Raw genomic sequence first — 14,912 nt, 5'->3', positions numbered from 1 at the left:
CCCACGCTGGTGGAGGAAATACAGACCGGTCACTCCACCCCGGGAGCTACCCTGAGAGCAAAGCTGGGGGAAGTTCCCGCCCGCTAGTTACACAACCGCTGTACCGCCCCAGAAGTGAGTGCCCTGGACATTACAGGGGACACACGCACATTCTTGCTGGTCACAAGCCCAAGGCAACTGGGTTAAACGTTCAGCGGTCTTTCCTGCAGGGCTGCCGAAGACCTTACTAGCTCATCAGCACTGACCCTCCGCGGGAGGCATGGCGCACCCAGCGTGCCTGACCGCGGGACGCGGCCGGCAGGACACCCATGGGGCTTTACGTGCTGACCCGCAGCCCGGTCCAGGTTCGCACCCCTCTTCCCAGCTCCCTGTCCTGACCACCTCCTCACGTAGAGTCCCAGCCCCCCACGTCCTCACCTCACTCTTGAAGTCCAATCCAACCCACTGCCAGGCACACTTCAGGATGGCTCCTAACCCGGGGCCTGACCTCCCAGGCCACACCCACCCCACTCAAGCCACCAGGCCGCCTCCCCCACAAACACCTTGACCACAGGCCAGGGGACCTGCCCTCTGCCTGCAACTCTGCCCTTCCCCTCCTAGCGCCTTGTCATTCGGGCTCCAGCCCATCTGTCACCACCCGAGCCTTTCCCAACCCAAAGCAGCCACGTGACCACCAGCTCCCTGCTCGGCTTTCCTTCTCTGACCTCTGTTGCTGTTGCTGGGCTGGGTCCCCTGACACCAGCGCACCTTCAGACCTCCCAGCGCCGGACTTGTGAAAATGTCCTTCTGACTCGAGCCAGTTTGGGACAGGCCCCCATCACCTGCAACCACGGCGTCCTTCTGGATGCGCTCACAGCTCCTCTGCAAACAGCTCGTCTGCCGAGCTCCTGCCTCCCCCCAGGCTGTGAGAAACCCAGCCCACCAGGCAAGGGGCAGCTGGAAGATGAGGCCCCACAGGACAGAAGGACAAGGGCTGCGGGGACAGAGATGGAAGATTCATTCTGGCAAACAGCTTATACATTTATTTCTGTTGAGCAATAAAAAAGAAAGAAAAGGCAAGAGCACGGTGACAGGAGAGAAGCGATGGGCTTCCTGGAGGCGGCGTCCCGCCCTGCTCCCTCCCCGCCCTTCCAGCGCAGGTGCTGGGCTACACACACACAGGAGGTGGCTGTGTTTGCTGTTTTCTTTTTTTAATGAAACTAGATCGCTGCTTACAAAACCCGGCACTTGCCCTCGTGCCCACCCCGTCACATTTCCCTCGGCTCAGCCTCTGTCTGCAGGAACTGGGCATGGCGGACGCGGCAGGACCACCAGCACCAGCTCTGTGGACGACAGGAGGGAGAGGCCCTGGCCTCCAACCAAGCCTTCGGAGGGTGACATTTCCACCTCCAGTCCAGGCCCGTCAGCCCCGGTGGCTGCACGGATGAGGGTGGTCTGCGCTGCCATGCTCTCGGCTACCACCCCGACCGGCGTGAAATGATGTGAATGTCCCGCCCCATGGACCCCCCTCCCGCCAGTAGTCTCTCCCCTTCCTCCCCCCACCCCCACCCCTAACTCTAACCCCTAGTGAGATGAGGCTCAGCTTGTGTCAGAAGGGCCAGGCCTACAGGCTGTAGAACTTGAGGCTCCTGTCCATGCCTGTTGAAGCGATGAACTTGGCGTGGTGCCCGAAGGCCACCCCCGTGGTCAGGCCGCTATGCTCTGTGGGGGAGAGAGACGAGAGGCAACAGTGAGGAGGCTGGTCTGACCCTGAGAGACTCACCTCCCCACCCCCTGGCCCTTCCCTGGTCAGTGCCCATCACACGTCACTGCTGTCTGTCCGCTCCCGGGTCCATCACCTCCAGGCCAGGACCCCAGCCTGACTGCGTGGCATGGGCCCCAGGGCTCACCCAGTGCCAGCACGCAGCAGATACTCAAGATCTTGTTGGGGGACGGAGTGTGTGTTAAAATGCCAGTCCCCCCCCCCCCAGCTTGTGGGGCAGCTACAATTCTGTTCAGTTCAAGTGCTCAGAAGCAGCCGAATCAGGCTCGGGCAGCAAGAGACGAGTGCACCACACCACCTCTTTCCGGAAACTTCTCTGAGCTTTCAGTCCAGCTTAAAACCTCAGTGCTTGCTTCGAGAGCTATTTAGTTTTAGCTCCTTGCTTATAACTACAACAGTCCATCCACTTGTCCTGGTTCACAGGGGTCCAACTCAAGGAAGCCGGGGACCCTCACGCAGGGCGGGGCTGGGGGGCAGAAGAGACCGGACAACTCCTCGCCTCCAGGAGTGAACTTGGGTGCGAATTCCTCCAGGCTCAGATCACACACTTCGCCGGGCAGCCCGCCCACCAAGAAGCCCGCCCCGCGCTGCCAGCCGCCACTCCAGCTAACCCTGCCCCCAGTCAAAGCACCAGGCAGACGGGGAAGGGCCGGAGCCCATGGCACCTCCGCAACAGCAACAGGCAGGGCGCCCGCCAGCAAGGACGAGAAGCACATCCGCGAAGCCACTCAGCCCCGAGCGCGCCCACGGCACCAGCCCGCACCATCTGCCAAGCAGGGCCTGAAGAGGAAGTGGCCACAGCTCTGAGGTCAGGCGTCTCGCACACTCTGGCAAAGCCACTGGTGCAGCCACGCTGCCTCCACCCAGGCTGGACACCCAGGTGCAGTGGGTGCCACGTCCCCGCTCCGGTCCCTCAGCAGACCCAAGACGTGGAGCCAACGACGACAGCAGCAAGCTCTCACTACATGCCGGGCGCTGCAGGAGCTACCTTTTGTAGAAGCTCATTTCCGCCTCACAAGCTCCCCCCAGATCACCCTATCTCCGAGGCTCCAGAGGTGAAGTGACTTCCTGGTATCACAGCTTCAACAGGACAGCTGGGCATGGAGGCCCAGCAGTCTGACCCGGGTTCTTTATTCAGCCACTGAACTCGCCTGCCTCAGGGTGTGATCTAACCGTCCGTGCACATCCCCGCCCGGCCTGAGCAGTCCCTAAGCCGGCGCTTTGTCCCCACATCTGGCCCTACCTGTGAAGTGAAGGATCTCCGTCCACTGCTTGCAGATGTAGATCTGGACATCTGTGCCCCCGAGGGCCAGGTAGGTGCCGCTCTGGTCAAAGATCAGGGACTTCACCTGCAGGGACAAGAAGACAGGTCCCGGGAGGGGACAATCAGGGACAGAGAAGCCATTTAGATTAGTTCAGTGAATAACTGATGAGGCAATTGCAGGGGGGGGGGGAGGGGGCAGAGCGGGGTGCGCACACCTCAAAGTTGCTATCCAGCTGCAACGTCTTGAAGTTCTTGAGCTTGCGCAGATCCCACAGCTTGACAGAGGAGTCGTCCGCCGCCGTAGCCAGGTAGTAACCATTCTCGGAGAAGGCGATGCTGGTGATGGGGCCAGAGTGGCCAGGGAAGTTAGCCACGTTGGTGCGCTCCTACAGTGGGTGGGGGGAGCAGTAAAATGTCACCCACTGATTACTCTTGCCTCGGACATCGTCCTGTGGTTCAGGTAAGGACACTCAAGAGGGCCCCCAGATCACACCACCGAGCCAGCCTCTCCTTCCCTGGGACGCCCCCAGGGCCAGGTGCCCCGGGCACTTCATCCCCAAGCCCAGGCCTCACCATGTCTTACCTTCAAGTCCCAGATCTTGATCTGGGAGTCCATGGTTCCTGTTCCGAAGATGAGCCCATCGGGGTGGAACTGTGCACAGGTGAGAGCTGTGGGGGAGAAGGAGCTGCGGTCAGAGCCCGCGGGAGGGACCAAGCGCAGCGGAGGCAGCTGCCTGGGTCTTCTCGTCCCGCGCCAGCACGGCGCCTGGCCGCAGCAGCACCGACGCTCGGTGTTTTCAGAACAGATGGACAAAGGACTGACACACAAGCCTGAATGACAAACAGCAGATGAGGGAATGCCCGTGCCCCTGTGGCAACTCACAGCAGCCGGAGGTCTCGTCTGTCACCTTGGTGAGCACACGCCCGGTCTGGATGTCAGAGAAGGCCCAGTACTGAAAAACAGACACCGGAGCCAGTGAAGAGTGGGTCCCGGGTTCTGGGAGCCCTTCGCGACAGCAGAGACCCCAGGTCCTCTTAATAGGAACCTTCCCCTCCAGGGTTCCGGGGACCAGCTGGGCTCTGGGATGTTCCCACTCCCAGGACGATCAAGCTGGGGAACCAGCCGGCCCGTCGGGACCCACGCTGGGACCACACCTGGTCATCGGAGGAGCTCAGGAGATAGTCGCCAGTGGCGTGGAGGCTGAGGCCGGTCACAGCGCTCTCGTGCGCCCGAACAACCTGAACACAAGAGGCACTGGGGACCGACCAAATCCTGATGGTGGCGTCTGGGGAGGCAGAAAACACCAGCTCCTGAAAGGCAAGTGAGAGGCCAGGGATCAGACAGAGCTGGCCCACAGCAGTCTCAGCGAGGGGCCAGGGTGGCACCAACAACCCCCAGCGGCTTCTTGTGTCAGCCTGCTCAACCTGCAGCCAGCCGCACGCTGAGGCCTGCGGGGTGAGCTGAGTCTGCTGAAGCGGTACCTCAGACAGCAGGTGGCCCAGGGAGGCCACGCCGTCTAGTGGTAAGAAAAACGTGCAGCAGAGAGCAATCACCCAGACTTTCTGGGATCAGAGAGAAATGCGGCTGAAGCAATTGATGAATTTCTTATTTAACTGCACTTTAAATTAGCCACGTGGCGTTACTGGCTACAGTCTGGGATGGCACAGGTCTTATCGACAGCGGGTCTGGAAGGGGCTGCGAGGGCACATTCCATGAGGATTCTGAAGGCAAGTTAATTCTCAGAGAAATTTGGAGTGGGGGAAACACTTACATAGTGTCACCCACCTGCTACTTTGGGCACTAAACACTTTTAAGGTAAATCTACCTACCATCGTTTACCAATGCAATTTCACACCCAAAAAATTAACACGTTTCCACACCCACTGAGCAGGAAAGCAATGCTTCCATCTGAATCTACTTGGTTTCATGAAGCATTTATCATGTTATTATTCTATTTCCAATTTCTTTAAGGCTCAGGGAAAGTCTTGCTGTCTGGGAAGCCTCGGTCCAGCCATGTCCTAACCGACACTCAGCGCCCAGAGGTCGTCACCTGGCCCACTGAGCTGCCTTTACCCTCGAAGCCAGCACTTGTCCACATATTTGAACACACATACTGTTAACAGCCAGTATCACATTTTCACCGCCACCTGGAGGACCGTGGGAATACAGACACATCTGCCTCGGGAAGGTGAGGGGAAAGATGAGCTGTGTGGTCTCTTGTAGTTTGTCACTTGTAGGGTTTTCTCCTCTTAACAAAGTATTTCAACGACTATGCTTTTTCAAGCTTAACGCTTCCTTGCTTAACCTGTTTTGAGAGCCGATGCCTTAGGACACCCTACACAGAGTCCAGGGCAACTCCCTAACTTCACCAGGGGCCCTAGAACACTGAGCAAGGGCACAGGGATGAGGCATCGAGGGCCAGGAGCGTCCCTTACCTGGGAAGGGTGAAACACCACACTGGTGACTTTCTTGGTGTGGCCTTTGAGGGTGGCCAGGATTTGCTCAGAACTCTTGTCAAAGACAACAACATTCTTATCTGCTCCACCTGCAAGGGCCCAAATGAGATCCAAAAATGACTCCGCCATCCGGGTCCCTCTGCTGAAGAAGGCACACTTTCTGTCCCCAGGCCAGCAGAGGAAGAGGCGTGTGCATCTTCCCTGCTGCCCCCCGCCCCCCTAGCCTGCTCTCACCGGTGAGGATCTTGTTGGTGTCAGAGGGGCAGAGGTCCAGGGCAAGGATCCCGGGAATGCTGGCGCTATGCAAGCCCTGAGCAGACACAGCACATGACAGCTGAATCGAGGCATACTCTAAAGCCACCCAACTAACCCCATTCCAGCCCCAGCCCAGAAGCAAGAGGGACTCTGCCCCTTGCACTATGCTTGGCTTGCTGCCTGGACACTGCAGCCTCTCATTGCACTGCCAGGAGCTCAGAGGACAGAAGAAAGTCCCAGCAACCCTCAGTCAAGGCAGAAAATGGGCCAGAGTCTGGCCACCCTGCCAACCGCTGGCCTCCACTTGGGCCTGCCAGCCCCAAGGACGGACCGGGAGGGCCGTTTCCGACAGCAGGGACGCGGCTACTCACCACGTGGGAGGCCACCTGCCGGTATTTGCTGAGCTCTTCGGGCTTCACCAGCTCCTCAGGCACAGTCTTCCCTCTCTGAGAAAAGAAAACGCAAGAAGTGGAGCTGAGTGCAGCACCCCGCCAGCCCCGTTCTGAGAGGGGTCACCCACCTCCCACCAGACCAGCCCTCCCTCCCTCCCTCCCGGCTTGGGGACAGGACGTACCTTCTTACGCTCCGTGGTTAGCACAGTGGCCTTGTCTTGAAGCTGGGGAAGCAAGGGAATAGGTCAGTGTGGGACAGTGGCTCATTGGGCACCGGCCACATCCCTGCCCCCCTGCATGTCACAGACACCTCGTTACCCGCCAAGTTCGCTGCCCAAGGCTTCCAGGAATGATGTCACTTTTTACTTTCACCCCAACTTTGGGACCTGGTGATTGGTGATTTTTTTTTTACAGAGGAGGATAGTGAGCCTCAAGGAAATAAGTCGCTTGCCCATGGCCACCGAGGTGGTAAGTGGCAGAGAAAAGAGTGAAAGTGTGCAGAGCTCCAGGCTGGGGCAGCCACTGAAGATGGCAGCGAGAGCAAGCCGGCAGCCTGGGCACGCAAGCTCTCCTCCGCTAGGGGCTCACTCTGGGGTGGAAGGGGCCCGGACCTGTCAGCTCTGCTCATGAGCTGTGAATGTGAACCTCGGAGTGTTCTGCTGCTAAACAAAGAGGAGTCGTCCTGTCCTGCCCCCCTCCAGAGGGAAAGCATGGAACCAAAGTGCTTTAATATCTGCAAAGGACCCCAGTGACATAAGAGCTGCAGTGCACCTACTAGTAATTAAACTCCCACAGTGTAACAGTGGACGCTATTGTTCCTGCTTCAGAAGCAAGCGTTGGCTGAGTCAGCCCGAGGCCTTAAAGCCTCCAGCGGTGACATCCACATCAACCCCTGTCTGCCCCAGACTTCACTCCTAAGGGCTGAGAGTCGTACTCATACAGGACTCAACGCAAAGGATGAAAAGTGAGGGTCCCTCAGCACCTCTGCCAAGTGAGAGGAAGACTCACCTTCTGAATGATCTCGGGGGTCATTCCCACCAGCTCACCCAAGTCCATGGGCTCGCCTGCACCCTGGAGAGAAGAAGGGGGGAGGGGAGAGAGGTCAAGACCGCCACTGGCACCTGAAGGGGAGCTGTGAGGGCCGCTGCGCACAAATGAGCCAGGGCAGGGGTGGGGGCGCTCACCACAACGCTTGGCTGTGAGCTTGGCACAGCCTGGGGCACGATGAGACCAGCTTGAGGTTTCAGGGTCGCCAGAGCTGAGGGAGAAGATCATGTCAGAAATGGCACCATACCACACAGGACCAGCCCTGGGGCAAGTGGCGGGGGGCGGGGGAGCACGACAGGACCATGGGATGGACAGGGGGTGGGCCGCACCTTCTCGGGCAGCAGTGACCTCCTTGGTCAGACGGGCGATGACACGGCAGGCCGCATCGTGCTGGTACAGAGCGTGGGACAGCTCTTGGCGAGTTGTCTGCAGCTGCTGGCGCAGAGTGAAGCTGTGCAGCATGACGGCGTCCTGGGGGGAAACACCACCGTGAGGGATGAGGAGCAGGGTGCGCCCAGCCTCGGCAGAGCCCACAACCCAGACCACCATCAGGGAGCAGGCACGACTTGAATGACCCTGAAATATGCTGGCAGACACTCCTGCGCTTCTGCCCTGCCGAGTCCCAGGCACAGGGACAGGAGCAGCACCAGCTCTCACCCTCCCCGTCTCTAATGAACCAGCAAATTCAGATGCCATGCCACCACCTCGCTGAGGGGATGAGAATGCTGCTGCACTGCTATTTTATCGATTACCCTCGAGGTGTCAGGCACCCTGCCAGCAGCCTCAGGGTGTGCTCACCAGCCCTACTTCAGAACACCTATTACTGTGGGCGCCGCCTGCTGTGCTGGGGAGACACTGCCAAGTAAGCCCCCGATGTCATGAAGTTTCTACTTTAATTTTATTCTAATTCTCCCCAAGCCCCAAGAGACAGGCACGGATCCACGTCACAGTGCAGAAAATCAGGGCTTGGAGATGGACCCTGACTTGTCCAGAGCCACAGGCTGGTGACAATGGAGCTAAGCATGGAACCCCCACCTGTGTCCACATCCATAACCGGGCCCCTCCCCTGTCCCTCTGTCCTGGAAAAGAAAATCACGCTCCCTCCTCCCCTGCAAGCCCTCGTCCAGTGACCTGTTCTCTTCAAGCGGGAACCATCAATTCTCTTCCAGAGACTCACCCACTCATCCTGCAAGGCCTTCAGGATGGCTGGGATGCTGGTGGCCGAGGGAGGCTTGGGCCGGATTGGGTGAGCAACTGGCGAGAGAAAGTGGGTATGAGGAACCACAGCCCCCGGAGGCTCCCCCCCGCCCCAAGCTCTGTGCTGAGATGGCCTAGACTGAGGCCTGCCAGCAGGTACCTTTAATGTCAATAAGCTGCTCTTCTGACAGAGGCTGGTTGTTGATGGGGTCTGTGCCGTTCTCTGCAATGTACTTCTCAATGAGCCGCCGCTCGTAGACATGATTAGACACGGGGGACACACATGGGTGCTCGGGCACCTCATTGGAGACTGCAGAGAAAAGGCAGGCAGTGAGGTTGGGCCAGACGGGAGCCTGGGCCAGGGGATGCCTCCCCCAACTGGCCCCAGTAAGACCATGGGTCCCCATAGTCTCTAACAGGAAGCAAGACGTGACACCAAGCCCGCTTTTGCATTGTCCCCAGAATGCTGCCCGCTACACAACCAGCTTCTCCCTCCGCCTCTCAGCAGTCAGGTGGTCAACAAATAATGACTGCGCAACTCCTAGTGACAGCAGCAAAGAGCAGTCCATGATCCCACCCCAGTTCATTCCCGAACAAGAACGCTTAGGACCCAAAATATGCCAGGACCGGGAAATACACACAGACACTCAAACAGCAGGTGGACGAGCAGACAAAAGAAACTATAAAGCAATGTGACCAATGCGACAGTAACAAACACCACAGGCTGTTTATTAGGTGCAATCCACAAGGGTAAACACTTGCCACAGAAAACTCATCCTCAGATGCCCCCCGCCAGCCCCACCACAACATCCCTGTACACGCCTGCCTCTGTGGTCCCCGCACCCCCCTGAGGTTTGGGACTGCAGTGGCCGCTGCCTTCAGCACACGCAGGCGCCCGGCAGGCTCTCCGTAAACACCTCAGAGAGCAAGGGAGGAAAACAGTGCTGGGAGCGCAGAAAAAAACCTCCCTCAAGATGGCAAGGAGACAACAGATGAAAACACCCTGCAAGTTGTCATTTCTGCATAGTGAAGCCTCCTTTTCCTCCTCATCCCTGTCCTCCCTCCCGCCCCCCTCCTGGATTCACTGAGAGGTTCTGGGAAGAGTAAAGGGCTCGAGAATTACGAGGCAGAGAGGGAAAGGGATGCTGCGCTACTCCCTGCCGCAGCGACCCCTGCGGAGCACATCTGCGTGCACAAGACACGCCAAAGCAAAGCCTGCCCAGGCGGGAACGCGGCTGGGCTTCAGGGGCAGCGAGCCCGGCCCTGCCACTTGCTGGCCTGCAGCTCCTGCCAGGCCGCACGCTTTCTGAATGTCACAACCGCATCTGAAAGCCCGGGACCCTGACTCCTGCTTTGAGCAATCCTTGCAAGGCCACAGGAGGTCGGGGTCTGGCAGGGGCGCCGCACGCCGCTCCAGGCCTGGGAAATGTCCGCGCTGTTCGCATCGGCCGCAGGGGCGAGGCTGGGGGCAGCTGGGGCCGGCCCTGGGCCCGCCGGGGCCGCCGAGCGACCTTCGCCGGCGGCAGCCGCCCCGCCGACACCCGCTGCAACACCCCCCTTTGCAGCTGGGGAAACGGAGGCCGGGCCCGGCGCCGCCTCACCACGCCGACCCCCGGGGTCCCCGGGTCGGCCTCGGCCGCGGCCGTACCCTGAGGCGCGACGTGAAGCGTGAAGCGCTGCGCCCAGGCGGCCGCGGCCGAGGGGGCGACGCCCGGGCCAACAGGCCCCGCTCCCGCCGCCCGGGCGCCCCGCACCGCGGCGCCCCGCGGGCTCCCCGCCCTCGGCCGCCCGCGACCCCGAGCGGCCGCGGCCGCACTCACTGGAGCAGATGAGGGACATGGCGCCGCCGCCGCGCTCCGGGCGCCTCAGCACCGGCTCCCGGGTCCGCTCGAGCCGCCGCGCGCCGCTTCCGGCTCCCCGCCGCTTCCGGGCCCTCGGCTGCGAGCGGGCCGCGGCCGCGCCGAGCGATGCGCGCTGGGCCCTTCACGTGGGACCCGCGGCCGCGCGCCTCAGCCCGCGGCTAACGGAAACTGCCCTTTCCCACAATGCAACCGGGCAGGAAAGGGCCCGCCACGAACACTCGGCTATTTCCGGCAGGACTCGGGTCCTTCCGTGAAGCGCTCCCGTGGGCGGTGGGAGGCGGGGGAGGAGAGCGGAACTACATTTCCCAAGATGCAGTGCGGATTTAAAGTCACAGGCTTTCGGGAGACTTTTTTGGGACGCGGGCTGCCCTGGGCCGTGGGGCCGTAGCCTGGCTGATGTGGTGTGCAGGAGAGTGTCTTAACGAACTTGCTAAAATGCTTATTTCTGGGGTCTGCTTTGGAGAGTCTACTTTTTCAGAGCGTGCCCCACGTGATTGGGAGGCAGGCGTGTCCCTAGCGATGAGAGCTGTTGTGTGGCCCCGTGAAAAAGCACAGAGGCAGGTGCGTAGAGACTAACACTGGCCTAGAAACTGTTCTCGTCCTGCCAGTTTACTCTATTTCCAGTTTACTCTGTGACCTTGTGCAAGTCATCACCTTCTCTGTCCCTTTCCTACATGACTTGTCGGTCAACTCCAGCTCAGATAGTAAATTCTTGGCGAATAGCTGCAAGATAAGATACTCTCGGGGATTGGATTATATACATAAGGTGTTGTGGGCTGCAAGAGACCTAGGTGAAACAAGAAGACAAACAGGTGTGGTCGGCGAAGAGGTATGGATGAGCTGGACTTTGATTGGTAGGTGTGATTTTTGCAGCTTACCTGACATTTATTTATTTGGTCATTCAGATGGCAAAATATATTTCTCATCTATATTGGTCTTCATCCACAGTAGCTCACAGCTCCCCAAGCCCTGGAATTTCCTAAGTGTTGAGAGTGATTAAAAGGTGTCTTGTGTTAATGGAGTGACCCCACCAATCATGTGATTTGAGGGTTGGAACTTGCCCTACCACCCTCTTAACCTCCAAAGGAAGAGGTGAGGGCTTGGAGGTTGAATCAGTTCCCATCAATCAATGACTTAATTAACCTTGCCAATGTAATGAAACCTGAAAAGGACAGGATCCAGAGAGCTTTCCGTTTGGTGGACTTGTGGAGGTGCTGGGCAAGTGGTGTCTCTGGAGAAGACATGGAAGCCCCCCTTCTTCTTTCCCCACACCTTGCCCTGTGCATTTCTCCCACCTGCTGTTCCTGAATTATCTCCGTGTATAATAAGTTGGGCAAATCTAGTATCTTGCCCAATTCTGTGAGCCGTTCTAACAAATTAATAGAACCCAAGTAGGGGGTCTGATTTATAGCTAGTTGGACAGAAGAACAGTAACAACCTGGGCTTGAGACTGGTGTATGAAGTGGAAGGTGGTCTTGGGAGACTGAGTCCCTTTACCTGTGGAATTGAATGCTGTCTCCTGGTCGTGTCAGAACTGAGTTGAATTCGTGGACACCCTGCTGATGTCCAAGATTGGCTGGTTGGGTGAAGGCAAGCCCCCAGACACACCCAAGCTGGAACTGGGTCTAGGAAACCACCCAGAGGGAAAGGAGAAGGGAGGGCAGCCCACCAGGAGGAATGACAATAAGCAAAGGCTTGGAGAGAAAAATAAAAGTTGCAATACAAAGGGGCAGTGTGGCATAGTAGCCAAGGGCATGGACTCTGTGAAGTCACGCTGCGTGGCCCTGATCCCAGCCCCACTCAGCCAGCATGCTGTGTCTCTGCCTTAAATCCTTCATCTGTCAAATAAGAGTGGTAACAAAGGTGAACTAAATGCTGTGAGCAGTTAAATATTGCGAAAATGCTTTGAACTAAGCCTGGTATTAGTAAGCACAATACAAATGTTCATGTTTGTTTTTGGCCCAAAAGCCAAGCCAGATTGCCCAACCTACCACCTCTCCCCTACACCAATAAAATTGCATCCTAAATGGTCTTGCATCCAGCCTGGTCTCCTCCTAATGCACTTTCTACAAAACAGCCAGTGATCTACTCTCAATGAAAAATCTATTCCTGCTCCTCCCCAGGCTTTTCATTCATTCAACAAATATTGATTGGGTGCTGTCCAGTCAATTGGCTGTGGCCCTGTTCTCAGATCTGGACATACAAATGGTGGACAGGACAGACAGTTGGAGCTTACCTTCTATTTGGGGGGAAGGGAATGCTTAGACAATCAATACATAAGAAGAAAACTCCAAGAGGGGCTAGGGCTATAAATAAATCAGAATAAGGTGGACAGGAGGTCAGGAGAGATTGGAGCGGGGGCTGCTCTAGGGAGAGTACTCAGTGAGCGCATCTCTGAGGAGGTGACACAGCGGCAGAGGCCAGAGATGAGAGAGTTTCTGGCAGAGGAAACTGCCCCCCAATCCTGCAATCTGGCCCATGCTGACCTTCACAGTCCCACTCACCTCTCCTGCCACACTGGCCTTTCAAGTCCTCAAACTTTCCTCCTCTGTCCGGTCCCAGCACTTCCGCTGAAATACTTTGCTCTCATCTCTCCCCTCTTTCCTCCCTATGAGACCTGCAAAGTGAACTTGAGCCTCACAGTCACGTCCTCTGGAGTTTTTTTTCTTGCCCTTACTGCAGCTTAGTCCCTAAGGCACCCTGTAATTCTCTAAGCTGCTTTGGTAACTATACTCTTTGAATTATTGATAAGTATCTGCTTGATGTCTGAGTGCTCTGCCAGACCAGAACCTCCATGATGGCAGAAACCATAGTCGTCTGTCACTGCTGTTTCTTAGAGTCTGACCCAGTGCCTGGCACACAGTAAGGACCCCATGGACTGCTGGTTGAGTGACAGGCTGCCTGGTGGACCAGGCATCTTCAGAACTTGACGGTGGTAGGAAATAAAGTGGACCCGCAGTTTAGGTGTGGCCTTGAACCCCAGGTGCTTAGACTTGATTTGGCTGGCAGCAGAATAGCAGTTAAGCTATGGAGTGACAACCACACTTCCAGAAGATTCCTCTGGCAGACACATACTGGATGTGTTGGAGGGGGCCAAACTGGAAGAAGAGAGACTGAGCATTTCATTCATTGGGCAAATCTGTATTGAGTGCCAAATGTGTGCTGTACTAGACATTGGGGATACCACTATGAGCAAAAGCAGAGGTGAGCTATATTGGGGAGCATATGGCTCTAATAGTGGAATAGAGGGACAAAGGCATCCTTTCAAGACTTTTGAGTTCAAAAGCCTTCCCCAGCCTGAGGAAATAGAACAGGTTTAGATGAACTGATTTTGGAGTAAATATTATGGTTAAGAACTTGATCTCCGGGCCTCCCCGGTGGCGCAGCGGTTGAGCGCTGGGTTGCGAACCTGCCTGCGGCCACTGCGGCGCCGGTTCGATCCCCGGCTGCTCCCCGGCCACCAGAGGAGGGTCCCACATGGCACGCAGACCTCTCCTGCCGCCCGCTGCTCCCCTCAGCAGTGTACTTCGGTCCTTCTGCCTGCTCTGCTCCCCGCTCTGGCTCTGGTGAATTCTCTCACCCTCCTGTGCTTCTGGCTGTACCCAGTGCGTGTGTAAACAAAACAAACAAATAAACATGCCTCTATAAAATAATTTAAAAAAAAAAAAAAAAAAGAACTTGATCTCCGATTCCTCCCCACTCCCCTCAAGCTCAACCTCCCCACAGATGAGATAGAGCTTCCCTAGGCTGGGAAGAGAGATGTAGGGAGGTTTATATATGCATAGATGTTGGTGGAGCCACAAGAAAAGAACTCTATAGCCTGCTCCCCCAGGCCAATGCTGTTGTGGCTGCTGCTTGGGAAGCAAGGGGCCACACTGGCCAGTAACCCCCAAGCAGCTCCATTTCCCAGCTAGTGGGAACCTGTATGGACAAGTGATGGGATTAGACAGAACAATGAAGCTCAAACCACTGGCACTGAGGATTAAATGAACTCCCCCCCTTTCCCCCACTGGCTCTTTGTTCTTTTTCCAAAAAGTGTTTACACCTGAAAATCAAGGGTGGGAAGAACCTGAACTATCTGAGGTTGTTCATATAACTCCCATAGAAAAGAGTTGAAAAGCAATTAACGCACAGGGAACTAATATTCCACTGGAAAGTCTGTGCCCTCAGACTTGTAGGTCTACAAATCAAAAATGATCTCACAAATGTAGAGTTGGAACTGTTAGAAAGGCCAAAAGATAAGGAGAATTATTAGGCTGACTCAGGAAGCTGGGAAAAAGATCTGTTTAGAGTGTTGTGTTTCAGGACTTGCATTAATATCAAAAGAAAGCTTTTCTGTAGCAGCCAACGATGGGGGTAGAGCATTCATGATGGGGTTCTGATGAGATTCGGGGGCCTTTGAGTTATCATGGAGAAGAGTTTTGGCAGAGTTCCCCTCTCAGCAAAGTGCCTGCGTAGACATGGGCAGGTAGAGTTCTTCATTTGAAAGAGGCTTGAGAGACACCTGCATAGACACAGGTGCTGGTCTTGTTTTTTTTTTTTTTTTTTAAAGATTTATTTATTTATGCATACAAGAACTGGGGTACAGGCCAGAGGTGGGGTGTGTGTGAAAGGATTCACCAAAGACAGTAGGGAGCAGAACAGGCAAATTGACTGAAATATATTGCTGAGGGAGG

At 56.6% G+C, this 14,912-nt stretch overlaps 1 protein-coding gene across 1 annotated transcript; it reads right to left on the bottom strand.

Annotated features, from left to right (window-relative positions):
• Positions 1-1,566: 1,566 nt before the first annotated feature.
• Positions 1,567-7,654, bottom strand: PRPF19 (pre-mRNA processing factor 19). Its single transcript, XM_084240310.1, has 13 exons — positions 7,507-7,654; positions 7,315-7,388; positions 7,139-7,201; positions 6,313-6,354; positions 6,110-6,184; positions 5,718-5,793; positions 5,463-5,572; positions 4,182-4,337; positions 3,910-3,979; positions 3,610-3,695; positions 3,242-3,412; positions 3,006-3,111; positions 1,567-1,701 (listed from the first exon to the last, which is right to left on the bottom strand). The coding sequence occupies exons 1-13, from the start codon at positions 7,637-7,639 to the stop codon at positions 1,604-1,606; spliced, it is 1,260 nt and encodes a 419-aa protein (XP_084096436.1). The 5' UTR covers positions 7,640-7,654; the 3' UTR covers positions 1,567-1,603.
• Between the last annotated feature and the right edge of the window lie 7,258 nt (positions 7,655-14,912).

The sequence above is a fragment of the Talpa europaea genome (genome assembly GCF_964194135.1).
Source record: "Talpa europaea genome assembly, chromosome: 1".
Classification (NCBI taxonomy): domain Eukaryota; kingdom Metazoa; phylum Chordata; class Mammalia; order Eulipotyphla; family Talpidae; genus Talpa; species Talpa europaea.
The sequence above is the reverse complement of the archived record's forward strand: the minus strand, read 5'-3'. Positions and strand labels throughout refer to the sequence as shown.

What these genes read in the sequence shown, in the direction of transcription:
- PRPF19 (XM_084240310.1), bottom strand. Translation starts at nt 7,639, where the DNA reads ATGCTGCACAGCTTCACTCTGCGCCAGCAGCTGCAGACAACTCGCCAA. An exon ending in CACCAACAAGATCCTCACCG is followed by an intron (nt 5,573 to 5,717) that starts GTGAGAGCAGGC and finishes GGGCCCTTGCAG; the next exon opens with GTGGAGCAGATAAGAATGTT. An exon ending in TGGTGTTTCACCCTTCCCAG is followed by an intron (nt 4,338 to 5,462) that starts GTAAGGGACGCT and finishes CTTGCCTTTCAG; the next exon opens with GAGCTGGTGTTTTCTGCCTC.